This window comes from Electrophorus electricus, chromosome 18, assembly GCF_013358815.1.
Source record: "Electrophorus electricus isolate fEleEle1 chromosome 18, fEleEle1.pri, whole genome shotgun sequence".
Taxonomy (NCBI): Eukaryota; Metazoa; Chordata; class Actinopteri; order Gymnotiformes; family Gymnotidae; genus Electrophorus; species Electrophorus electricus.
In genome coordinates this window covers 8185697-8213331 of record NC_049552.1, presented here as the reverse complement: position 1 = coordinate 8213331, position 27635 = coordinate 8185697, and the positions used below count along the sequence as shown (strand labels likewise).

The window sequence follows — 27635 nt, the reverse complement described above, 5'->3', positions numbered from 1 at the left end:
CCCTCTACAGAAAAAGTGGAGGGAGACTAAAATGTCTGTCTCATTACATTGATTAGAGCTTTTGCCTGTTACTGTTGATTTATAGTGAAGCAGCTATTACATAATAGAAGTAATTATGATGGGAATGAGGGAAGAATGTATGTGTGTGTCTGTGTGTCTTTGAGAGAGAAAGAAAGAGTGAGACTATGAGAGGAACCTAATAACCCCTAGAAACATGGACTGATAACTGTTGATAATTGTGATGAAAAGTTTGGATATTTCAACCTGTAAAAAAGGCAGAGTCCACTTTCTGTCACATACCATGTCTCAGAACAATCACCCTCCCATACACACACACTTTTCTCTGTTAGGAAAAGAAGAACTCCAATTAAGTTACAACCATCTGCCCTGGTCCAGAGATAATAGCAAGGTCCCTCCCTTTTTCTTTTAATGTCTGACAGAAATTACATTTTTAAATTACCTTCAATTGCTCTTCATTGAATAAGGCCAGTCATTGAATACCATGCCAGACTAACAGGCAGAGGAGAGAGAAAGAGACAGAGGCTTCAATAACTAAGAATGTGCAAGGATTAGAGGATCAGAGCAGACACATATACTGTCACATAATACTGTAACCTCACAGGTTTTTATTGAAAATGATTCTCTCTGTGCATTGGAACCATTTATTAGAAATTATTTCCTTCTTTTGGAGTGAGCACAGCAGAAATGTAATCTTCTTTAATTCTACCTAATTTTGATTTGCATGTGTGTGTTTGTGTCTTTCCACAGGTCCAGGAGTGGCTATGTCTGAACTGTCAAATGCAGAGAGCACTAGGAATGGACATGACCACACCTCGCTCCAAGAGCCAACAGCAGATTCATTCTCCCTCCCACCACCCCAAACCAGACCCCACTCCTCCCCACTCAGCTCAGCCCAAGACACAGCCTCCCCAGTTTCAGCAGTCTGCCCAGACCAAGACACAACCTCCCCACTCCCAGCCCTCTGTCCATCCCAAGACACATCCTCCCCACTCTCAGCCATCTGTCCAGCCCAAGACACAACCTCCCCACTCCCAGCCCTCTGTCCATCCCAAGACACAACCTCCCCACTCTCAGCCATCTGTCCAGCCCAAGACACAACCTCCCCACTCTCAGCCATCTGTCCAGCCCAAGACACAACCTCAGCTACAGCCTCAAACTCAGCCACATTCCAAAATCCAACCCCAGGCTCAAACCCAGGCTTCCCCGGGTCCTCAGAGACAGGTCCAGACTGGACCTCAACCAAACCCTTCCACCCAAACTGGACCTTCTCAACCTGGCTATACACTTCCTGGCACCCAGTCAGGGCCCCAGGCTCCCCGGGGACAGCCTGCAGAGTTTGGGCAGAAAGCATCAGGGCCAATAGGGACACGGATCCCTCATCCTGGAGCTGTGCCCTTACCAGGAATGGCCAAGGCCCCGTCGCAGCCAGAACTCGCCCGTGGCTCTCCAGTGCACCACAGGAGCCGGACGGACCAGAGCCGAAGTGCTGGAAGCTCACCAGCTCGACGACCTGTCTCTGCCCCAGAGCCCATTGCGCAGGACGGCCTTACAAAGCTGTTTGGCTTTGGTGCATCTCTTCTGAACCAGGCCAGCACCCTGATCTCGGTCGATCCACTCCCTGGAGGAGGAGCCTCACCACAGCCCTCACCCAGCCATCAGCCGGGTGGCCAGGGAGCCAGGGTGGTCTTCAGTGACGCTAACGCTAAGGCCACATCAGGACCTCCTGCAGCAGGCAAACCAGTGGCAGCCAGCGTGATGCCTCCCCAGGGCCCTCATGCTCCTCCACAGAAACAGCCACAGCAGCAGTCGCCAGCGCATCATCAAAAGGGGCCACTGCAGCAGCAGTCGCCGGTACATCATCAGAAGGTGCCACAGCAGGTCCAGCACCAGTCTCCTCTGAAGCAGGCTCCGCCTGCCAGCCAGGCACCCAAAGTCAACTGCCCATTGTGTAAAACTGAGCTTAATATAGGATCCAGTGAGCCAGCCAATTTCAACTCCTGCACCCAGTGCCACACGCAGGTCTGCAATCTCTGCGGCTTCAACCCAGCACCGGATCTACTGGAGGTAGGAGAGTGTACACACACACACACACACACACACACACACACACACACACACACACAAAAACTCACGCTCACAGATGCACAGGGTATATCCATGCTTGACAACCTCACAGAGTTCTCTTTTTATACTTATGGTTCTATTTCTTCATTCTTTCCCTTTATGCTGTTATGGTATGCATTAGAACACAGCAATACAAAACCACATACAAAACCACCAGATAGCTCACAAACAACACAAGCATGTGCAATATAGCTGTTCACTACAATATACATACATATCAATTGCAATTATTCACTAATTTATGTTGAAACTGCATCAAATGTTTCATTTGTATTATTTGAACTCTGTGTTGCTGCGGGATTGTGTGAATATGTTCATCATGCAGACTCCTTTGTGTGGGTGTGTAGGGTCAGTAGTACTTGGAAAGGGAGATATTCCAGTGTTAACATTCACTGGTATGCATCAGTGTTCATCTCACACTGGTAGAGCAGGTATCTGCAGCACACACGGTCTGTGCTGATTTAAGAGTTTCTGTTGATAGAATTGCAGAGGGAACAGAATATTGATGATGCATACAGCACTTCAGACAAGAGAAATGGCTGGCTGGATGGATGGATGGATGGATGGATGGATGGATGGATGAAAACAAAGAAAGAACCAGAGAAAGAAAAGTCTTTATTATTTGTATGTAAACTGATTTGTGTTGGTCCAACAACTGCTTCTAAGTTGAGACCTCAAGCAGGTCTCAAACCCATGATGTACTATAAATTAACTGGATGCTGTACCAAGCAACCAAATCACTACTCAGGTACAGTCTAGTAGAACACTTGACCCTTAGAAGAAATTCTTTCACTTCTGTATCCTTTGCTCGAGTGCACCTATTAATCTGTTTACACCCTGCATTAACACGTTTCATATGCGGATTGGATCAGACAAGCCCCGGGTTGGGCAAAGCCCCTGAAAGAGAAGCCCCATGCTGGGTAGAAGTGTTTGCCAAGTGTAAAAAAAGTTGAAGAAAATCATGTATATAGCTAGAAAAAAACTGACATATTACAATTTTTATAAAAAGATAGTCAATCCATTTTACAAATGATTTTTTGTAATGCTAACCACATAAAAGGGCTTAACATTAGGCCTATGTGAACTTAGCAATATAGCAACTATATTGATGTTATCTTTATCTAAAACATAATGTTGTGATTAATATTAATCTAGTTAGTTTGCTGCTTGGTGAGTTCAGAACATTTCTAGAGAGAATTTCCACTTCTTTCGGGTTTGTCAAATGCTTGAAGTGCCCACAGAAGAATGGGTGTGGAACGTAGCTAAACAGCTAAATACAAAATGTTAAAATAGTTTCTCATTTCTACATTTGCTGTCAGTGTTAGCTCAGTGGTTAATGTACTTGACTAGTTATCTAAAGGTTGCTAATTCAAGTCCCACTGCTGATGGGTCCTTCACTCTCAGTTGCTGAAATTGTGTTCTGTCAGAATTGTAAGTTGCTTTGGATGAAAGCTCAGTGCTGTAAATGGATTTTGGCTGTTTTTGAGCATCAGCGTCCCAACCAATCAGCATTAGCATAAATGCTAGGGTATTACTGCCCAAAAACTGTAAAAAAAAATGAAATACACAAATATTTTTCTTTGCTATTTTTAGTGTAATACATACTTCTACTTTTCAAAATTAAAGGAAGATCCTGGCCAAATGTTGCTTTTTTATTCTTTGTTTTTAGTTGTTTATCCCCATTGACCCCCATTAATTTTGGAGTCTTTAATGGGCACCCTTTGCCATTTTGCAGTTGTTTTTTGATATGACGGAAGTAATAGGAAGTGGATAGGCTCTTGAAAAACTAGCTCTGGTGAATTGTCTGTTAAAACCCTTTATTAAACACGGTCAAAATCCGTCTCTGACCATCCGTCTTGTAATGTTGCTCAAGGGATTGCAATGCATCTTTACACCTGCATCAATGCATCAATGCATCTTTACATCTTGCTTTTCATTTCAAGTGAAATCTGATCTTATCACCAAAAATACATGTTGATGCATGGTGTAAACAGGCTCTATATGATCTAGAATATTGACCAAATTGCATTTTTGGGTCAGTCTGGTTTCTGACTCAGGGCACATTCATTGTGAAGAACATTATAGCCCTCCCATGAAATATGCTTCCTCTCCAGTCTTCATGAATTACTGATGTTTTTATTGTTTGCTGAAATGAGTTCTGTTGGTAACATAACTGTGGTTAATACAGTTAATTTGTTTAGTTTTAGCTAGATAATTGGCTTATGGACAGATCCTGACTTTAGTTAATTTGGATTAAGTGCCTTTCCCACACTGATTTCTGATTCTGTTTGATGTGTTGCAAAAAGGTATAAAAAGCCTAGTCTGGCCAGTAGTTCGGTGGCACTGCATCAGAAAACATGTCTAGTGCAGCCTAGTTATACCATGGTACTGCAACTATTTATATGAATGTAATTTGGAATTTATCATTTGGGCAACGTCCTGCTTATTACAGATAGGTCAGCATGATGTCCCCAGCATAGCCACTTGACTACACTGATCAATTTTATGAATAAGGAGGACTAAACAAAGTTTGCTTACATTTAATCAGGCCCAAGAAAAAAAGAAGTGTAATTATATGTGGTCTCGGCAACTAACTTCTGGGCAAACCACAGCCTGCTTCTAGTTTTTCACTGTACAGGAATGATCTCACATCAGTTCACTTCTAGTCATTTAAAAAACAATGTGTTTATTTTTTAAATGATTTTTCAAAATTATATTTCAGAGTAGAATTTCATGTGCATTGTCTTCCTTCTCTTACACATACATGCCCAATTATATGTATCCCTTTTGCTAACTTAAGGGAGTCGTCTTAGTAGCAGTTTGGTTATTGTTTCAAAATAGCCTCTAAAGACTATGCATTGTGAGTTAAAGACTCATATTGTCAAGTAATTTCAGTTTAGACCTATCTGATTGCCTATTTTTTGTCATATAATTTGTCTCATGAAAATAAAGGTATAACCGATTTGTTTTTATTATTTATAGGGTAGAAAGATTCTTGGCTGTACAATGCTTTATTTTGTGTGGTTTCATATGAAACATGATTACCTTTGATTGTTACAATTAAGAAAGGAACGTACCTGTTGAAGGTTAGTAGAAACAATTCCTGTGGTTTTTAAAAATTATTTAATTATTGCCAAGTTGGAATTAAGTATCTTAAAAAAACATGGATATTAACCATCAGCCACTGGAGAGCATCATATTTGTATACATGTATTAGTATTACTGTATCATTTTGAAAGTCTGATTTGTAGCACTTTTTATACACAGTGTAAATTCAAAGTGATTAAGCAAAACACTGCAATGCAAAGTGTGGTCTGTTTGTGTCAGCTGAATTACACAAACTGAAACTTGCAGGCTGATGTGTATATTGCCTTGGGTTTTCATCACATAGCCTTCATTAAATGACCAACTGTCCAGTGATGGGCCTTCCACCAAATTAGTTCAAATTCAGAGAAGAGCATAAGGGCATGTTCCACTCTGAGAATGAACTGATTGAGCTGTGTATATAATATACACTGGCCTTACCTCTCCAAATCCGGAACGTAGCTTACCTCCCATAATATTTGGAAGTTGCTGAGAAAATGGAAGTGCAGAGAAAGCTGTGAAACATTTGCCAAAAGGTGTACAATTCCTTAGCCCTTAGTGGCGGCTCAGAATGGGGCATGAAAGCTAATGTGATTGCGTGTACTTTTTTCTAGTGGCATTGGCAGTGTGGGAACCCAGCGAGCACTTCAGACAGTGAATATGACATAAATGGTCAATCCTTTCTATTTTGTCCTAAGTGTCCATGTTGGCCTTTCCGGCACTGTCTCATGTTTCCAAAGTGTTTGGGTAGTTCAGATCCCAGCAAGGGGGCAGTGAGAATCGACAAGTTTGTGGAGTAGAACTGATCTCAGCGGTTTTACTGTTAAAATACTAACCTTGATCATTGCACTGAAAAATAGACGCTCAGTGTATTGAAGTGAGATGAGAACATTGTTAAGTTTTATCTCAGTGAATATTTTTGACATGATCGTGCTAATCTTTACTACCCTTTGCTCAATTTCTTGTCATTTTACCTTGAATTTGATTTTATCTTTCTTGACACACAGTTCTTTAACTTGATAAAGATATTATTAATGACACATTTTTATAAATGTATGCATATTCATTGTATAGAATATGATAACAAAATGGTTTGTCAGATAAAAATCTGACATTGTTATTAATGAAATCTGTGAGTTTGTCATTAACTATGTATTTGATTTAAACTAAAGAATCCCTTCAAGTGAATATTTCAGTTTTCACCAGATATTTTGTCAAACTCAGAGATTATCACTCAAATATGTTATTTTGATTTATGAGTGGTTCATTGAATAGCTGGCAAGTCTTACAGGATGGGCTATGTTGGGTTATAAATAAACCATAAAATAAAATAAAAACTAGAGAGAGATGGAGAAAGACATAGTGGAGAGCAGAGAGACAAGTGAATGATTTACACCCTGTCGAATGGCAAAGCATTCAGGCCCAGCATATTACATCATGAAAAGGACAGCCATGGTGCGCAAGTGCCAAAAAGCTTCATGCATCACCAAATGGAGAAGAGAGAGAGGGAGTGAAAGGAATGAGAGGGAAAAGAGCAGGGGGCTTGGCGGAGTCAGAACTGTCTCTTTAAAATCTCTGAAGGGACTTCTTTTCAGTTTTGTGCTGCACACAATGCAACCTATATAAAAAAGAGATTGTGAGAGAGATGCAGACAGATTTGAGAGGTGATATGAGGAATGTGGGTGAAGAAGAGGACCCCAAAATTGTCAAAATGGAATTTAGTGCTTTGAGAAGAAACAAAATAAGGTGAGTTTCTGGTCGTTTACTTTCTGACAGTGGAAAGGGCACCTTGCTGTCAGCACAAGCTTCCTTTTAGAAAATGAAGGAACATCAGCAGAAGACAGACAGGGAAAGAGTGTTGGAAGGAGAAAGAAGGATAGAAAGACAGAGCGAGCAAACAGGCAAATTCTTCTGCTTATCTCAAATGTCAGGTATTTATGACATTTAAAAGCGGACATCTGAATTATTGATCTGCAACATTTTATGTAAGACAAGACACAGCACTGTATTCAAAAAAAAAAATTGGCTCTCTCTGCTACCTGCATGTGTGTCCCTCATTCCATATTCAGTCATGCTCCTGATTAGTGGTTTATTTTTCCTCTAATTCACAGCTTACACATATCTCAAGATCCATATTTTGGGAAAATAATCATTAGAATTTTTTAAATAGGTTTTAATCAGTGTCATTGTTCTGGAAATCCTGTTTGTTTGAGTGTGTGTGTGTGTGTGTGTGTGTGTGTGTGTGTGTGCGTGTGTGTGTGTGTGTGTGTGTGTGTGTGTGAGACGTCATTAAATAAGGTTACAAAGGGAGACAGAGATGCGCAGGCCTGGGTAGTGTACTACAAGAGGGGTTATGACACAGAATGAATCACACACACTAACACCCTTATTCATGTCCACTTCACTTTCCAACTTGCTTGTGGAAAACAGATTGGATGATGGACTAAAACTACCTCAATCTTAGCAACCTTCAGTATTTTCAGTGTACATAGAGCATGCACTATAAATTCAGTAATGATTTTGTTCATTGAAAAAATTAAAAGATGCCATCAGAACATAAGTCAAAGCAAAGGTCAATAAAAGGCTGGATTAATGTGCATACAGACTAGGCTGATTGGTTGCAATTCATCAAACTTTATTTACAATAGTAATGTCTCAACCGGGAATTATGTGGGTTTTTTGGAGGGGGTGGGCGTGAAGGAGTGTGTGTGTGTGTGTGTGTGTGTGTGTGTGTGTGTGTGTGTGTGTGTGTGTGCATCATCTAGTTCATCCTTACAGCTGTTTGAGGGGTGGGGTGGGTGTCTGGGCTATGGAGGTCCCTTACCTCTGGGTTTCTTGATTGGCCACTCAAGGACCCTCCTTAAGATCATTAATGAGGACACAATCAGCAAATCACTCACAAAGAGCAGAGAACTAGATTGCACACATTTCCAAAGTAACATCCTGTTTTAATCATGAACTCATAAAAGTATGCCCATTTATTTTTATTTTAACACCTACTATAATACACAGCTGAACTAATTGAAAGTAGAATATAGTTGATTGTAATCATAATATTAAATATTAAATTCTGATTGATTAAAATAATGAGAGATACAGTGAGAGAACATTTTCCTGGATGCTTACTTGCATCGGGAGGAAGTGCATTAAAGAAATAAGGCCCACAGTTAAACATTATCCTTTATCCATAATGGTAACATTACTAATGCAGGAAAGATAATATGAGCTAGATTATACTATGCAACAGTAACTGACAAGTTAGAGAACAATAAGGGTAAGGAAACACCAAACTGACACTGAAGAACTAATGCCAACTGCAAACGACTGATGATTGCCTTCCATCTCACTGTTGAACCCCATAATTTGTGTGTATTTACACTCAAACACACCAAACAGGCTACAGCTGATGAATGACACACACACACGTTCCACCATCTTTAGACTGAAAAGCCAGTCAGAAAATTCCAAACAGCACTGATGAGGACCAGCTAGAATCAACAATGCAGAACACCACACTGAGTACAGGCAATGGTCAGTCAGTGAATTTACAGTGAATATTGTAACCCACTGCTTCTGGCAGCAGAATTCTGTTTGCCTCTTTCATGAATGATCTGGTTTTCACCAAAGGGTGAAACCAGATGTTTTCAACATAATTATTAATAATTAAATTAATTATTATTATAATTATTCAATTAAGTACACTTGTAAGTACTCCCAGTGCAAAGACTAACAGACTGAAAAGAGGCATTTTTTTACTTGTATCAAAGGAAAGTCCATGGTAGCCCTCAACAGCCCAGGTTGGTAGTTATAGTGGAGTTATAGGGGGAGACATAGCAGGGTGGGAATTGGTAGAAATACATGGTAGGTAAAAAAATCTTGAATAGTTTTCAATAGGCTGCCAGTTTTTTTAACTGCCATTTAATTCATACCTTGTCCCTTTATAGTTTGCATGTATCCCCACATTTACTAATAGGACTCTGTGTCACTGTTAGCATGCTAGCTCAATTTTCTCTGGCAATACAACAAGGTAAATTAAATAATTGTATAATAATTGTCCATGCTTCAAAAATAAGTGTATATGAGGCCAAGTGGAAAATTAAATATCTTTTGTTGTAACGTCCCTCCCTCTTTCATGGGGCAGTGTGTGTGTGTGTGTGTGTGTGTGTGTGTGTGTGTGTGTGTGTGTGTGTGTGTGTGTATATATATATATATATATCACATCACTGTATTTCACTGGGCTCACTCTGCAGCTGTCTGAAAACAAATGAAGAAACCTGTAGAATGACAGGTTTGACCACTTTCTGCTTCATCAGATTCAAGAGTGATCCAGTCTAAACAAACAAAATACTTTAAGTGGTGGACAATTTCAAGCTTATAGGCTGATTTGAAAATAATAAGTCATAAGTATAAAGGTTTAGAAAAATGTTTGGACCCCATTATTGCTGATTGGAACTGGTGTAAAGGTTATTCTCCTTACGTGAGAGAACCATCATTAATTACAGGGGGATGAGGAGGGCATTTCCCTGCTGGGATGAAGGGGAGATATCATCTAGGTAAGGAAACACCATGCAGAGGATATAGTGTGTGAAAGGTTAGTGGTAATATAGATGGATCATTTAACCATTCTCTCTGTGTTTTTAGAGTGCTTCCAACATTTAGGGTGCTTATTGTGCTGCATTATTTGCTTTAATTGGCTTCCATAAGTATTTTACAGGACAGTAGTTCATTTTGCTGTTATTGCTGAGATTTAGAGACTTTAGTTTAATTATTAATCTACTCATGTAATGTGAAAAATACACTTAATAATATGCATGTGTTACTATCTTTCAAAAGTAAATATTAGTCATAATAGTGATGACAGTGACACATATCCTTGTAGAAGGGTATATATGTTTGAAATCAGAGGCATAATAAAAATGCATTTTTATTTATTATTGATTCTAATACAGTATAATTATCTGTTTACCATTGCAGATTCAGGTATAACATGAATTTATTCCCTCCAATGCTGCCTTCACATTTGGATGTGTGAGTGAGAGTTTGCCCCTGTATGACAGTATATCTCAAACCAGTAGATAGATAGGGTATAATGTGGGATGTAGTGTAAACATGTCCTGTTGAAAACTAGTTAGTTCACCACAGAATGCCTTCTTAGAGTGTGCTTGCTTTCTGATGTAGACATATCAGTTAATCTTAAAATAGTATGTGATGCACTGTTGCACTGTAGAAAGAGTTGAACAGCTGTCTGAGTTAATGCATTTTTATGTCACCAGGGGAAAGTCACAGTGCATAAATAAAGAGTAGAGCAAACGAAAGGAGAAAACTAGCTTGAAAAATTGTGAAAAAGGATTTCTTGCATCTGACACTTCTGGAAATCTGTCTAAATGCTTTAATTATATTTCCCATTTTCTGATAGATAGATAGATAGATAGATAGATAGATAGATAGATAGATAGATAGATAGATAGATAGATAGATAGATAGATAGATAGATAGATAGATAGATAGATAGATATGCACAGTATCTATCTATCTGTCTATCTATCTATCTACTTATAGTATTATGGTTTGTATTGATAGTTATGTGCAGTGGAGTTCAGCAGAGTTGTAGATGTTGGAAAGAAGATGGACCTGAGCCAACTGGTTCTGGCATGAATGCTCCAATATATCCTCCTGGATGGCAGGAGGTTATACAGAGTGTGACTGGGGTGGGCGGAGTCCTGGAAGATGCTGTGTGCTCTGCTCATACAGTGGTGGTGGGGAAGGTCTCCAGTGGCAGGGAGTGGTGTACCATTGACGCACTAGTAGTTGCCTTCACTTTTTGCTGGGCCTTCCTGTCAGCTACAGAGGAGCTACAACACCACACCTTCACACAGTTGGTCAGTATGCTCTCAATGGTGCAGCAGTAAAATGCTTTGTTTCAGCCCCGCTGATATGGATAGAAGAGTTTGTGCAGCCTTTGCTTCTCCAGCAGTCCATGATAAGTTCTTTGGTCTTCTCAGAGTTGAAGGAGAGGTTCTTGGTGGAGAACCATGCTGCCAGGTTCTGGACCTCCTCTCTGTAGGTAGATTTATCATTGTCACTGGAGTGGCTGACCACTGTGCTGCCATTTGCAAACTCAATGATTTTGGATTTATTGCAAAGTCACAGAGTAAAGACTGAACAGGAAGAAGAACCAAGGGCTCTGCACAGAGCCCTGGTGTTCAGAGTGAGGCTGGAAGATATGGAATTGTTCAACCTCACTGAATAGGGTCTATTCCAGTTACACATGGAGGTGCTTATTCACAGGTCACTGAGCTTGGTGACCAGCCTGGTAGGGCTGAAATCAATGAACAGCATCAAGACAGAATGAAGGGCCATGGAATGGCATCATTTGAGTAGTACACAAACTGGTAGGGATCCAGTGTTGATGAAAGTGCTGGGATCAGGTGTCTGAATACCAGTTTCTCAAAGCACTTAATTGCAATAGTGGTGAGTTCAACAGGGTGCAAGTCATTCAGGAGTGCTGCAGCAGGATGCTTTGGCACCAGTATGATGGTGATGATGGCGGTTATCATCCAGCATGTGAGAACAGTAGTCTGTGCCAGTGATGGGTTGAAGATGTCAACGAATACCTGATCTAACCGTGCAGTACATGCTCTAAGGACACATCTGGGGATGCTGGCAGCTTAATGTGTGTTCACTCTGCTCAATCTACATCTACTGTGCAGAATGTGAGGGGGTCACTGTTGTAGGTGTGTAGATTAGATTAGGCTCATCCAGAATAGAGACACTAGTGTGTGTGTGTGTGTGTGGGGGGGGGGGGTTGGAGGGGATGGTCTGTAGTCTTTGATGATCTGGATGCCCTTCATTGGAGTTGTGGAGCTCCTCGACAGACAGTTTGCAGGTGTGTCTGGCTTTTAATGTGCATGTCAGCTTTAAATATCCCTTTTCTGGTTAATCCTGGTTCAGTTGTATGATTCAGCATCACCAGATCTGAAAGTAGTGTTGCATGCCTTCAGCAATAGATGATCCTCTTTGTTCACCCAGGGTTGATTCTGATTAGGAAATATTTTCATATGCTAAACAGAGGTGACATTTTCAACACATGAGTTGATATAGTTTATGACAGCTGAGGTATATGTGTATAAGCCTGTGTGACTTGTGGCTGGAAAGGAGAATGTACTCCAATCAGTGTTGAGAAACTGATGCTGTAGGGAGGAGATGGCCCCGTCTGGCCATGCTTTAACTGTCTTAGCGGATGTTTTCACCCATCAGATGACTGGCACATTCTTGGGTAGCAGGAGCAATAAGAGTTGATGAGACTGTCCCATGTGGAGGAGGGGAACAGCCTCACATGCCTCTGTAGTGTTTGTATAAGCATGGTCTGTGTTGTTTTCCGTTAAGTGTTGTTTCCTCTGGTGGGGCAGAGACATGGTGAAATTTTAGCACCACGGTTTGCAAATCAGAGTGACTAAAGTCTCCCATAACTATAAAAACTCCTTCTGGGTGTGCAATTTGCTGCTTACTGATTGCTTCACTCAGCTTTTCCATAGCTAACTTGGCATAAGCTTCAGGATAGATGTGTGCTGCAGTGACAAAAACAGCTGAGAACTCTGTATATTAAAGAGTATGCAATGAATCATCAAATACTCCAGATTGGAAGAGCACAGACTTTCAGTTACTGTCGAGTTGGTACACCATGATTTCTTTACATAAATGCACATATCTACCCCCTACTTCTTACCATAATCCACACTGCATTCATCTAGCTCCACCATGCACCTCGAGATGTTGGTGTTCAGCCATGTCTCTATCAGAATCATAATGTTACACTCCATCTGTGTTGTAAACCAGAGGGGCGGCTCATCCACTTTGTTCACCAAAGACCAAATATGGCAAGAAAATGCTTAGAACTAATGGTTGATGAGGGCATTCTAACCACCATACCCCACACTCCATCAGAAGCTCATTAAAGAGAGATAAGTGTTTTTACCCCCATGTATGGCTGTGGAGTGATTGACTAGTGGAAAGTGGTGGTGGTGAGAGAGAGAGAGAGAGAGAGAGAGAGAGAGAAGGGGTCGGTGGAGTCATAAGAAGATAAAATCACTTATGTCTTAATGGATGATTATGCACTTAAGCATTTCTGTTGTCATCATTAAATACAAATGTATTCTAACATTCTAACATCTGCCTCATTTATGAAGAACAATGACAACAACAGTAGCAAAAGAAATTTAAGGACTTTGCAAATATCAACACCTCAAACTGTACTCACCAGGTACTTCAGCAGAAATACACCTGATAGAGACAGATAGAGTCCATAGACTTGCTAGAATTTGTAGTCCATAGGATTTTTTGCACTTCTTAGACCATGGCCTTATAATGGCTGAAGGGCTTGGGTGGTCTAATGGGTGAGGTTAAGAGATACCAACTAGATATAGTTGGGCTCACCTCTGCATACAGTGTGGGGTCTAGAGCCAAACTCGATAATAAGGGGAGGTCTCTCTCCTACTGAGGAGCTGCAAACAGAGTGAGGTGCTGGGTGGGTATAGGGATACTCATAAGGCACCAGCCAGTGATCACACCATTGGAATTTGTCCCAGTTGACGAGAGGACTGCCACAATGCGACTTTGTGATGCAGAGTGGAAAACTCTTGACTGTCATGCACCCAACACCAGTGCAGAATATTCAGCCTTCTTGGAGAAAGTGAGTTGAATTCTGCAAGGTTTTAAGCATTGACTCCATTGTTTTGCTAGGGGAACTTCATTACTCATGTGGGCGGTGACAGGGAAAGCAGGAAAGGAGTGATTGGGGGGAGAGCCTGCCCAATCTGAACTTGAGTGGTGGATGTTATTGGACTTCTGTGCTGTCCTACCATAATGAACACCATGTTCGAGCACAAGGTTGCTCATAGGTGTACTTGGTAGCAGAACACCTTGGGCCAAAGATTGACTTTGTGGTTGTGTCATCTGATTGGAGGCCATATGTTTTGGATACTTGGGTGAAGAGAGGTGCTGAGTTATCAAGTGATCACTATAATGGTGAGTTAGATCAGATGGTGGGTAAAACTGCCAGATAGACCTGGTAGGCTCAAGTATTTAGCTAGGAAATACGGGCAGAGTATTCTTTTGGGAACAGGGCTGTGTGCAAAATATCAATACAGTAATATATTGTGAATACATGTATCGTTACATGAATAGATGCAGTCATCGATGTATCGTTATTTATGAATGTTTATATTCTTTACTCAGTGTAAAACTGACACATTCAAATTTAAGTGGAATGTTTAAAAGGTCCAGCAGGTGGCACCTAAAAAAAAAAAAAAAAAAAAAAAAAAAAAAAAAAAAAAAAAAAAAAAAAATCATTCATTCATTCATCTAGATAAAAAAACACTGGAAAAGCAGCTACCCCTTCAAAATTTGGTTTAACATGGGTGGGAAAATGTTCATTTAATTTAACTTATAATTACAGTGGACCCTATTGAACATTTGTGAGTTCTAATATTTAATTCCTTCCTGTTAGTGGGAGGTTAGAAGCTATTGGCTATATTTAGGAATTCACTTTTTACAGGATTATGTGGTGTTGGGGCTGCTAATGTGGTCCATTTGATCCTTATACTGTCAGAGTGAGAGCTGTGTTTGCATTCTTGATATTAAGTCAAGCTTGTTCAGTGTGGGCATTGGACGCTGTCAAGGGTGTGCCTTGTCTGCAGATTAGCACCTCCAAGTCTGAGGCTATAGTTAGCCTCAAGAAAAGGATGCCAAGCTCCCTCTGAGTATGGGGTGAGAATCTCTCCCACGTGGAGGAGTTTAAGCATCTTACGCTCTTTTTCACGACTGATGGAAAGCGGGATCATATTATTGTCCATAGGTTAGGTGTCATGGATGCAATCATGCCATTTTATTAGACTGTAGTGGTGAAGAAGGAGCTAAGCTATAAAGTGAAGCTTTCAAAAGTGAAGTTATGTATGGTCATGAACTGAAATATGAAGATCATGGATATAAGTAGTCAGAATGAGCTTTCTCCCCTTATTCTCCATGATAGGGAAAGGAGCTCAGCTATTTGGGAGGAATTCTGTGTAGAGCTGCTGCTCCTCCACACCCAGAGGGTCCAATTGAGCCTGGTGGTTAGCACATTTGCCTTAGTGTTAGGGTCCCTATCTGGGTGGGTTTCCTCACTCCGTGGAGGTTAGGTTGATTGGATACTCTAAATTATCCTGTATACATGTTTTATATATATATATATATATATATTTATTTTGTGTGTGTGAAAGAGAGAGAGACTGTGTGCATGTATGTCCAGTGATGGTTGTATGACCTCCTCTCCTTCCCCTGCATCCAGTGGAGTCTGTCAGGGACAAAGAATATGCTGTGTGCAAATTGGCTACTGCTTCTCATTGGTGTGTGAATGATTGTAAAAGCTGATATCAGTGTGTGAAGTGTCCTTGAGTCTGAGAAAGGTGTCTATATAAATGTAAATAATAATAATAGTCTAATAAAGATACCCCCTGGTTGACTCCTGCTGAAGGGATTTAATAACTGCCCTTCATCATTTAATTACCACAGGAGTGGCTGGATATTTTGGGTGGCAACCAGAAGTGATATTAACAGTTTTTGTTTGCAGCAGAAACTACAGAAACTGACTAATGGCGAATGGGATATTGAATGACAAACTGGGCATGCCAGCAGTGTGTAGATATGGAGTATTTCTAAAGTGGCTGGTGAGTGTGTTTTGCTTGGTCATACTTTGCCATCTTGAAGTACGTAATGCTGTTCTAAATCACTTCTAATTGAGTTCAACTTCTATTTTTCAGTCCTTGCTCTTCATTCTCCCTTTAGAGTTGGAATCCCTTCCTTTGTCTGGACATGACTCAACCTGGCAAGACTGACTAACTTATCAACCTAAATCCTACTGCAACATGCTTAGATAAATTATTTAAGACCAAAATCTGCAAGGCAAAACAGAAGCGAATTATGTATCTGGGGTCCAGGTTCAGACAGACCATGGTCCATGGTTTAAACAAGTGGATGGTTCTTAAGTCAACACAGAAAATTTGCTTATATGGGTTTCTGTATTTACAGGAAAACCTATAGATGTTTGTCTTATGGGCAGTCTAGAGTTGTGTAAGTGGGTCAAAGTCAGTATCAAGTTGTAGTTCCTCGTGACACACCTGGGTAAAGCTGATTTTCTGACATGGCAGTAATAAACTGGGAGCCCTACGTGTGAACAGAGATTTGATGTGGCATGTAATATCTTGCCGTGAGGGAGTGGAATATCTGGAGAAAGCCTGGACTGTCACCAATATATCTAGACCTCTTGTTTAATCCAAGCACAACAGTAAAACAAAATCTCTCAGATGATAAAAATAAGAAACCATGAAAGAAACGAATACTGAAGCCAAGATGTAATTATTTTTAAATAATTAAATGGGTCACTGCATAGTTCACACAAGGAGAAGTTACAGTTCTGTTAAATGAAGAGTAGACCTACACAGACTGTATCACAAAAATGTTCCTTGCCTCAGTTTGCAATGTCTAACCTACTGCAACCAGTTTGCTGAAATGATGTTGAAAATATGAAGAAGTAAAAATATACTGTGACTGAATTCTACAATGTACAAAGCAATCTCATGCTTGATGAGTATGTATGATTATTGTGTTATGGTGTTTTGAGCATGAGAGAAGAATCAAGCTCAAATCGCACAGCATGCATTATTGCCTTTATTGCATAGCATTTCCTGCTATCCAATAATTCCTGTATGGCCCCTTTCCGGCAAAAGTGAGAAAGAAAATACTCAGTGAGAGAAGATTTTTTTTTTTTATTTTAAGATTTTTTTTAAACATGCTGTTATACTATGATATGCTTCTTGCTCTGTCTCTCATGTCAGTTTCAATGTTTGTATAGTGTGGTGTGTTGAAGTAAAACAAAAGGATACTGTTCCTCTTGACATGACAGTAAGAAAGTCTGTCTAAAAAGCACAAGATACAATGACTATCTGAGGGCAAAAGGTATCGAGTAGGTGGATGGAAAATAGATCTGATTTAAAATGGTCTTTCTGCTGGACTATTCATAGTTGTATGGCAGCTAGTGCTAAGCTATTTGTGCTCAGCTTCTGAAAGAACACTGTACACTGAAAAATGTAAAACTGCCATCTCCTGGCCAGGTTTATGAATACTGCTCCCTCTACCTAATATGCATGAGTGCATCACACACACACAGACACACACACAAAGAGACAGACACATGTACACGCACGTACACACACACAGTACAATAAGCACAAAGTATATAAAACAACCTCCTCTACTTTCTTTTTATACCGTTGCTAAACATGTACCGCTTTCCCTTCCCAGGCATCAGGCTTAGATTTGTGAATTCTTTCTGTAACTGTCCTCCACCTCCCAGTTGCAGGCTATAAGTAGGTCATGCAGGCAGGCATGTTCCTATGGAGCCAATATGGAGCCCCTACCAAAGCAATAAGAGCTGAGAGGAAGTTGAATGTTACAAGTCACTGTATACACTGTAGTGACATAAGAGGCTGACTGTAAGATGCTCTGTAATTTCATCAGGGGGATAGTGGCTGCACTAGTAATAAAAGCAGTCTATCTTTAAGTTGACTGTAAGAAATACTCTGCAGAGGCATACCACGTGTGAGGGGGGGCTAATGTGTGCTTGGGCATGTGTGTGCCTGACTCACTGTGTTTTTGATGCAGCTGCAGGTGTAGATAAAGTGAGGAGGACCTCCCTTTCCTGAGTCATTACATGGACAAATGACTAAAATGAGTCACTACTCTCCCTCTCTTGCACTTTTCCCCTATCCTTCCTGTCCTCATCACTTGCTCATTTTCTGTCCACCTCATTTCCTCTGTACCATCGTCTCTCTTGAGTTTTGTCTTGATTTTTCCTCATTATCTTTTTTTTCATTTGTTCGTTTACAGTACCATTCTGCAGTGAAATTGCCAGTACCGAACTAACTGCAGCCGAGTTGAAGAGAGTGCCTGCGTCCATTATCTTTTTACACAGTCTTGTTCTAAAATGCTCATATCCAGTACGGATTTTACGTAGTCCCTACTGTATGGTGATGTAGTTCTGATAAGACTTGTATCTGTATGTCAGCTGATGTAATTACATTAGTATTTACAATTGATAGCCTTTGGAAAATAAAGATGAAGATCTCATCTATTTTATGTAAACAGGAGGGCTGTTTCAGAATAAATATCCAGTTTGACACTTACCAATAGTCTCTGATGTCATGGATTTAAACGGAATAACCCAGGCCGGTCATGAAATTAAGGAGAGTGGAAATTTTGCAGATGGAGAAAAAATGGCTAATATAAATGAAATCTAGCAGGGATCAGTTAAGATGAAATTAAGTAGTCAGATACAGCTTAAAGGAATTCAATTAATTATACAACCACTCTGGGTTCATGTTCTTGTATGAATGTATGACTTATTTTATTTGATTTGATTCTTGTACCTGTTGTATTTGTATGATCCCGTGACACTGAGAACCTACTACTCCTGAATGCCAGCGGGCTAGCCAGCTGATAAACAAGGAGCAGCAGTTAGAGACTCTGTCTCATAAGGATGTACTTTTTGGTTTGTATGCAAGTTCACTTCAAGCTATTTTAGGGTCTGCAAGAGAGGGAGCACTTCCTGTACTCAAGGGCGTGGAGTAGTTGCTCAGTAAGGCATCCACCCAAGTAGTTTTGCATAAATCCATTTTACAGTGCTATAGGCCTATAAACTAAGTAATGACTGCAGATTATTTTAAACATCTGGGAAAATTGAAGAATATAGGAAATATATTTTATTGCAAGATAGGTTTCCTATTGCAAAACATTCTTAGTCATTCCATTCCTGTCTTTTACCTCATTATTATTATTTTTTTAGCAGGCACTGATTGTCATGCGGTCCCTCTCAAAGTGCAAGGTTTCCATGATAAGGGCCTCAGGTGTACATTACAATACACAGAATATGAAGAAGCTGTTCATGATTATGCAAAAAAGAAGTGTAGCAAAGATTGCACCTGGGGCAAGCCCTGCTCTCCTGACTTTGGGTGCTAATGACCCCAGTAACTGAGGGCTACTTCCCAGCTTGTCTGTCCATCTCACTCATGCACCCACGGGGGCTGGCAAGAGCCGTAACAGCTCGGGATGCTCTCCTCTTGTGTGTGGACTGGCTCCGGTTCTTTGGCTGTGGCTTCTCTGTATAAGGCAATTCTATTTTCCAAGTCCATTTTCAAGCAAGAAGGGACCTCAGTAGACCATAAAAAGACAAAGCTCTTCTCTTTTGCTTCTTAAACAAAAATGTCACATGGCAAAGATGTTTGACACAAAAGGAGTAGCTGTTGTATAAGGTTAGGACTGCACATGGGCGTTATAGTATGTAGTTCTGGTTCTGCAGTTCTTCTGGGCTGCATTATTTAGCTGCTCTAATGCTTTGGGATAATTTGTTTTCATGGAATAAATCATGTGTTTTTCAATTTTTTATATATAAGTTATCAAGAATATTACTGCATGAATTTTTATTTTATTTGAGATTTATTTTGAGAGTTGATTTTTTTACTCTTTACCATGAAAGCTAATTAAACACACACACACACACACACACACACACACACACACACACACACACATATATATATATATATATATATATACATACATATATATATATATATATATATATATATATATATATATATATATATATATATATATATATATATATATAAAATTAAGCTAATGTTTGATTTTTGCCCCCCTAAAGGAAAAGAAAATCTTTTGAAATGCTATAAATGCAAATAGATGTCTATGAGATTTAGTGTGCTCACAGATTTTTCACTCTGTCACTGCTTCCTGGTTCTGGTCTAACACACCAACCTCTCCCGCTGTCATTTTTAACTCACACTTGTTCTTTCCATGTTTATACAAATGGAAAATTGAGCTGTCAAACCTGCTTAACCTACAGTACGCAAGACTTGATTATTTTTGTCCCTATGATAGCATTATTTACTTAGCCCTTTAGTTTAAACCATAATGTTTGGAAGTAAGAATTGTTGTGCACGTCATTCAATGAATGCAGTATTGCCACTGGGTTAATCATGTCAGATGATGTGAATTTTGCATCTTAGATTGAGGCCACTCCAACGTCATAGTAGCACCGTAACCGACAAAAGACCGAAATGCTAAGAGTTAACAATAACATAGAAAGATGTGATTATTTCCTTTTTTGTTTTTACTGAATCAGATGGCGGTTGTCATGTTGGAAATGAGTCTGGGGCCTTTCTTAATTTTACTTCACTTTCTTTATGCATTTTCTTTAACTATAAAGATTACTGTACACTGTTATCTTAATTATTCTTTAAGGTTATACAGCTATCAGCAGTCATACAGCTATCAACAGCAAAGCTCAAAACAAAGTCATAGCACAGTCACACTGCTGCCTCGCTATGTTTGCTTTGGTTCTTGTGATTTTTTTTCATTTGTTGTTTTGTGCTTGTCATTAGTGCTTCTTGCATTTCCTCATGCTTGTGTGTTGCTATGTGCAGAAACATGTTACGTGATTTCTGAGTGGGTAGATAGCTCTTACCACATGGCCATGGAGAAGCGTTAAAAGTAGCTCATGCTCAGTCTCTCCTTCAGACAAGCTCAGTCACACCTGCTTTTGCAAGGAGCATTTTATTTTATTTTAGAATGCCTTACAAATAAGGCATTACTGTTTTTTGTTTTTATTATTATTGTTGTTATTTATTATTGTTATTTATTGTTTGTTTGTTTTTATTTTGTAGATTGTGTATCTACAATACTCAAATCAATAACAGTTGAGATCAATGTTTTTTTCTGCATGATATTGCCTATTAAATGGTAAAAATGTTTTAGTGACCGCTTTATTTTAAATGGAGGACATCAGACAAAAATGTCACTTTTTTTTTGTTGCAAGGCCTCAATTAGTAGTAATGAATGTGTTAATGTAATTAATTGAACAGTCATTGAAAAATGGGTAAAAGAAAGTATATAAAATGTATGGTACCTTTAGTAAAACTAGCACTATGCCATCCCCACACCCCAGTGTCCAATGTAACCACTTCCCCTCATTCGCCCCCACAGCCAGTAAATCAGAGTTTTACTGGATCCATGTGTATTTTTCCGTAATAGCAGGAAGTCCTTTGAGCAGTGCATTACAGCAGTCGAGAAGGGAAAAAAAAACAAGCATGGATCAATTTCTTGCAGATGAAGATAAAGTCGCACTCAAGAAGTATAACATAAATTATAGAATGCAGTAATATTAACATCTGGTTTAAAAGTTAAATCAGAGTCTAGACATGACACTAAACCATTCTCATGAGAATCATGCAGCCATGTTGAAATATCTGATTTTCCTTGAAATGCCGGAAAATTATTGATACGTGCCTTAACTGAACAGCGCAGCATTAGATACTGGAGCTTAATTCTGTTGCTATGAAGAAGTGTCAAATGTGAACAGTGCATTTTTATGCATTTTCGACTTGCCTAAGTTCATCTTTTGATTTCTGATGTTGACACTGATATTCATGGTTTTGACAAAAACATGTTATTCTAATAAATTACGTTATGTTTTGAAAATTGTTTGAGGGTCCAGCATCTTCCTGAATCAATGTTAGCATGGCACTGACTATCAATGAATCCTGTGACATGGAGAGAGCCGTGTTATAAGTTCCACAAGTATTTTCATCATTGTGAGAGCGAATGAAGTCTAACACCATCAGACATTAAGGAAGGTTGTGAGCTTAGTATGGCAGACTAGCCTGGTGAAGCTAAGTTACTATCCTATCTATTTAGTTAAGTGTCATTAAATAAATGTTGTGGAATTACATTACTCATACCTGTGATTGGCAGACTGTCATTGGCTCAAATGGGCAAGTGACTGACCAATAAATTTGCCTTTACTGGCCCTGGAGCATTGACCATTAAGTCAAAATGTGCACCCCCCCCCCCCCCCTTCCCCGATGTCATCATCCATCACAGTGTTTCCCTGTAGACATCAGCATATGCCAGTTAGGTAGACATAACCAAACCCTCATACAGAGGCATATGGTGTATATCAGTAGCTTGCATTAGGGCCTCAAATGAACTGATGAAAGCTTGCAATATTTGCAAAAATGTAACATTTTCAAATTTTAAAAAGTAATATTTTCAGTCCTTAAGTTTTACCTGCCAGACTGAGACTTCTGAATGTTGAAGAAATGGTAAGATGCTAATCAGTCCCATGCATGTGTGTATGTAATGGCGGTTTAGAAGATAGCAGTGATGGGATGGTGTTTAGAGGGTAATAGTGATGGGGTGGTGTTAATAGGGTGGTAGTGATGGGCTGGTGTTCAGAGAATAGTAGTGATGGGCTGGTGTTCAGAGAATAGTAGTGATGGGGTGGTGTTTAGAGGGGAGTAGTGATGGGATGGTGTTTTTATGTATCCATATCTCCCCCCACAGGATCCCAGCTGCACACTGTCAGATGAATGTAGACAGCAGGCAAACATCAATCATTCATCACTTCTTCCCTCTAGTCATACCCGTCTCTCATTTTCTCTCGTTCTTTTATTCTCTGCTGGTCATTTGTGCGCTAATTTCCTTTAAGTGCCTTTGAGTCTTTAGAAAGTCTTAGAGTCTTTAGAAAGAGCCTTTAGAAAGTTTAAAAGATTTTAGAATGAGATTTTAGAAAGTTTAGAACCCCAGCAACACTGCTATGCTTGCTAAGCTGAACCATCTCAGCACTCTCAACACTCATCATGTACAAACCATATCAATGTTATTGCTGTATTGAGAATGGTCTATCAATATCACGTCAGCAGGGTGTCCAGTTTAGAAACTACACTAACGAATGGGGTTAGAGTGGCTGGCCAATTGTGCATGCCAAGAGATGCTCGCTGTCTATAATTGGATGCTTATAAAATATACCTGTAAGGTTGTACAAACAGCCTTGTATGATTATTTACAAATAGTTGGGCCTAGGGCAAAGGGAGAGTTTGGTTGCTATAATTTATCTTTATATGAAATCCAGCAAAATTTATCTGGGAATAATTGCCAGAACGGGTGAGACTGGAATATAAATCTGAACACCACTTTTTGAAGAGACTGTGGCATGTTTTTAAGGCCTGTGTGTTTTTGGTGAGATAACATGGGCACTGTATTGTAATACTTGATCCTCCTAATGTAAATTAACTGCCTGTAGTTCAATACAAAGCTTGTATAGTTCTTGCTGATGCTAATGGAGACTGCTAAAATAGTGGATGCACTTATAGTTTTATAGTTTTAGTTTCAGAATCTCACATTACAGCCACCCATTTCTACTGTCGAGACGATACACGCAGCTATGGCAACGCCCATGCTCATAAAGTTGTCAGAAGAGTCAGTTCGGTAATTACATTTTAATTACATCATAATTAATTTGTACAATTTCAGACAGTCTACCATTTTAATAAGAATCACATTGAGATGTGCTGTGCTCAGAACTGGAGTATTTGAGTTTGAAGTTTTAATTATAGTGTCATTTTTATTGAAGTAGTACAAAAATAATTACTATGCTCTCTCCAAGGATTGAGAAATGGGCTTTATCAGTCAATAGAAATTTGTATAAAACTTAGTTATTTCACTAACACTAGAGTCAGACAATTAATTACTCTCTCTTTGTGTGTGTGTGTGTGTGTGTGTGTGTGTGTGTGTGTTTGTAGGAAAATTAATTCATAAAAAAAAAAAAAGTATATATATTTTTATATTTTTTATGTTTGTATCTTCTTTGCCATTGGTCCATTACTGCTCTTCTCTTGGGGTTTTCTGTCTCTTTAGCTGCCTTCTCTTTCTGTCTTCTTCTATGCTTGTACAACTTTTTGAGATAGTAAAAATATCAAAATAAAAGGAGAGTGACAGCTAGACTAGCCTTGAAGCCAGCGTCCTCCAAATACAGCAGCAGGGAGAAAAAAGCAGTCATTCTCACTGGCTTTACACTTTAGTACACTCCAACCACCACCACCAAATGCTCAAGGGAAACTATAGGACATGTCTTCAAACAGCCCTGTACAAAATGGTGGACAGAAGTGTTCATTCCTGTGTGTGAGAGAGAGAAAGAAGAGAGAGAAATTGTGTGGGTGAGTGTTTGTAGGTGTTAGCCTTATTAATGCAAGTGTGAGTATTTTCTATCCACTTTTCCCTTGTGTAAGAAAAGACTGGAGGCGTGTGTATGTATTCATGGGGGGTGGGGGTAGGACTGTGAAAATATATAACAATAATCATAATTTACATTTATATTCGTGGCATTTTGCAGATGCTCATATAGGGTGACAAAAGTGCTATAGTTGTCTACTCAAATAGCTAGCACAAATAGGCTAGAGTTGAAAAATACCCTTAAACAAGACACTATCAGAAACAGAAAAGTAGCTGTACTGAAACCTACATTTAGAACTACAATGCAATTTGAGAATAATTATTAAACAAGACAGGTCAAGTACAAAGTACAAAGTACATGCATTGTGTCTGTGTGAATCTTGTGCTAAAACTGTCCAGTCAGAAGCCAATCATTGGTGCAGTTTAACTATTGGCATGTGATTTTTGAAAATAAAAGGAGTCGATAGACAAAAGGAAAATCTTCTGTTTTTTGCTAATACTAATATGAATACAGCAAAAGAGAGGGAAGATAGAGTTGGTGTTGAAAAATTCTATTCTGTAAATTGGCAGAACTATAAATTTAAACGTACACACTGACAATGCTCAAATGTAGGTGTTGTGCAAGACGTGCAAGGTGAAAATGTACCCATCGCATGGAAACAAAACAAATTTATACCAACGCCCAGAACTTTATTAAACCCTCCTACTGAACCTAGGAAATGCCCGTTGTGTGTTATCATAGTGTGGTGCTGCTGGAAGTTACATTTACAGCAAATGTCTTGGAAAAAAGGAAAATGCAAGTAAAAAGATATAAGTTGCCGTTGCACAACTACTTTTTACAAACAGCCAACCCTGAACTATACAACAAATGCAAAGATGAAGTTGAAACTGACATGGCTAAAGTAGACGTTACTGGAAATGTGAGACCTTTGGGTAATGACAGATATTCACACTGAATAGTAATATAATTTGAGTAATATAATATAATTTGATGCTGTAGCAATACTGCAAAACGTGTTTGAAATACCCGTACGTTGCAATACTGCAAAACATGTTTGATATACCTGTATACTTTGTAATTTAGAATCTGTATATCTTGCAGTATTTTTGTTTCTACCAAATTGTGCCTACACATAAACCTTTATTTTGAAGGCTAACTAAAATTAATTTTAGTATTTTTACTTTTGTATATGTTTTGGGATATAAAGAAACTTGATCCTTTTGTTTCCAGGCATTCAATAACTTAAATCTTTGCTTGTGATCAATTAATACTAAATGGTACATTTAATAGGTACATATCGCAGTTTAAATTGCAATCACATATTTTGTCAGAAAGTGAGTTGTAGTAATCAAGCCAGGACATAACTGGTGCTTATTGCACCTGGGTGGCACCTGGGTGGCTTCCCTATAGAAAAAAGGGTGAGAAACCTGTTTGACCAAGTCGAGATTGTGACATGATTAGCAAATGACAGCTGGTCAGCCATAATTGCACAAGGTTTTCTTGCATTCTTGGATGGAGTGATCAGTAAGTTCTCAAAAAAGATGTCAAGATCCATGTGAGGACTAGTTGCTCCAGTTGATGTGTAACAGCCTGGTATTGCAGGGATTCAACTTTAGATGGGGTGCTATCCATGAGATGTTGGTCAAACAGGCCAAGATGCAGCTAGAGACCTGCATATCAGGAGGTGGAAAGGGCAGGATTAGTTGGGTATCATTGGCATAGCAAAGGTCAGAGAATTCATTGGTGGAGATTACCAAATGATTGAGCATAGAGAAAAAAGAGAAGATCCTTGCAGAGAGTCTACATGGAGAGCATGTGTATCCCCTCCAAGTTACCTGATAAAAGCATCCATTCCATGCTTAGCCGGTGGTATAATCCTAGTATACCACAGACAAATTTTAAAAAGTGAAAGTAATGTTAAATAAAAGGAAAAAAGAGACATTTTACAAATGCTGAAAGTAAAGGAAACACTCAAAATATGGAAAAGATCAATATACTCAGTAGCAAGCAAGTATAAAAAGGGGAAAAAATCTCTTGTAAAATCCAGTAAGTAAGACACAATTGCAAGTTCTGTCTGCAAATCAATTTCAGGAGTATTTTCATTTTCCGAACTACTGAATAAAATGACTGCAGATCCCCTGCTGCCTCTTTCAGCCATAGAGATTTTTTGAATGGTAGCTAAATTCCTGCAAACCATCTGCACAGCAAGGAATTTATTCAATTATGGATTTTTTAAAAGTTAATCTTATTGGGTTTTCTAAATAAGAGCATTGTTTTGGCTGCCATACACACAGGCAAAACACTTTCAATAAAAGTTACCTCAACCACTCATGTCATATGCTTCCAAGAACAGAGTAGTACAATTTTACATGTCACATGTGCCTAAAAGCGAAAAATCCTGTAGTGGATAATGACGTGCTGGAGTCCTCTAGCTGTAATCTACACCACATGTTAATGCTAACCTTTCTCGACATTTCCTTTTCACTATAGTCATTTTCTGCTCACTGTAGTGAGTGTCTGAAAGCTCAATGAACCTGTTTCTCTCTCTCTCTCACTCTGTCTCTCTCACCCTCTCTCTCGCTCTCTCTTTCTCCCACTCCTCATCAGTGGTTTCATGAACACCCATTCAGATGAATGACAGTTCCATTCTGATGAACAGTCACTAGACCAGAATGCATGATCTACATATAAGACTAGACATTTAATGTCAAGATATGTAAAATATAGACAATTTTCTTGCTAGATTTATGTATCTTTTCTACACACACACACTAATGATATTAATGGAAATTACTGAATGAATTAACTAAGAGTGAGGAGTTTGGGGCATTCCTATATATGACTACATTTGTTTTGAACACATACATTGGCCTACTGTAATGGCACTAGTGCCACAGGGCAAGGAGCAGGACGTTCAGACTCCCTCGAAGGTGATAGATGTTTATTGTGAAACACAGAAGACAAGGCCACTCACATAAACGGTGTAAACATAGTACATACAACATTGTGAAACACAAATGGTAACGAGCAACGATACACATACATTTAGTTTTACACATTCAACAACTGACCATACAAACGTTGGTTTAAATACACACACAATATACACAACCATCTGCAGGTGTGCGCAGAAGCCAGGGGTATGGCTATAAACAAAACAATTACACTGAACTCCCACTGCACGCAGCGGGCCGAACCACGTGACCAGTGGAAAAAGGAGTAGTTCTTGACACCTACTCTTTGTTCAAAACAAATATAGTCATGCATGGCTTGTGGGTTAGTG

The 27635-nt window shown here is 39.3% G+C and overlaps 1 protein-coding gene across 5 annotated transcripts in view; it reads left to right on the top strand.

Annotated features, from left to right (window-relative positions):
* Positions 1–27635, top strand: part of bsna (bassoon presynaptic cytomatrix protein a) — a 99255-nt gene that overhangs the window by 30683 nt on the left and 40937 nt on the right. For all 5 annotated transcript variants that reach the window (XM_027012390.2, XM_027012388.2, XM_027012391.2 and 2 more), the window contains exon 3: positions 769–2085. In XM_027012390.2, coding sequence (XP_026868191.2) covers positions 769–2085 — 1317 coding nt within the window. The remainder of the gene's footprint in view (positions 1–768; positions 2086–27635) is intronic.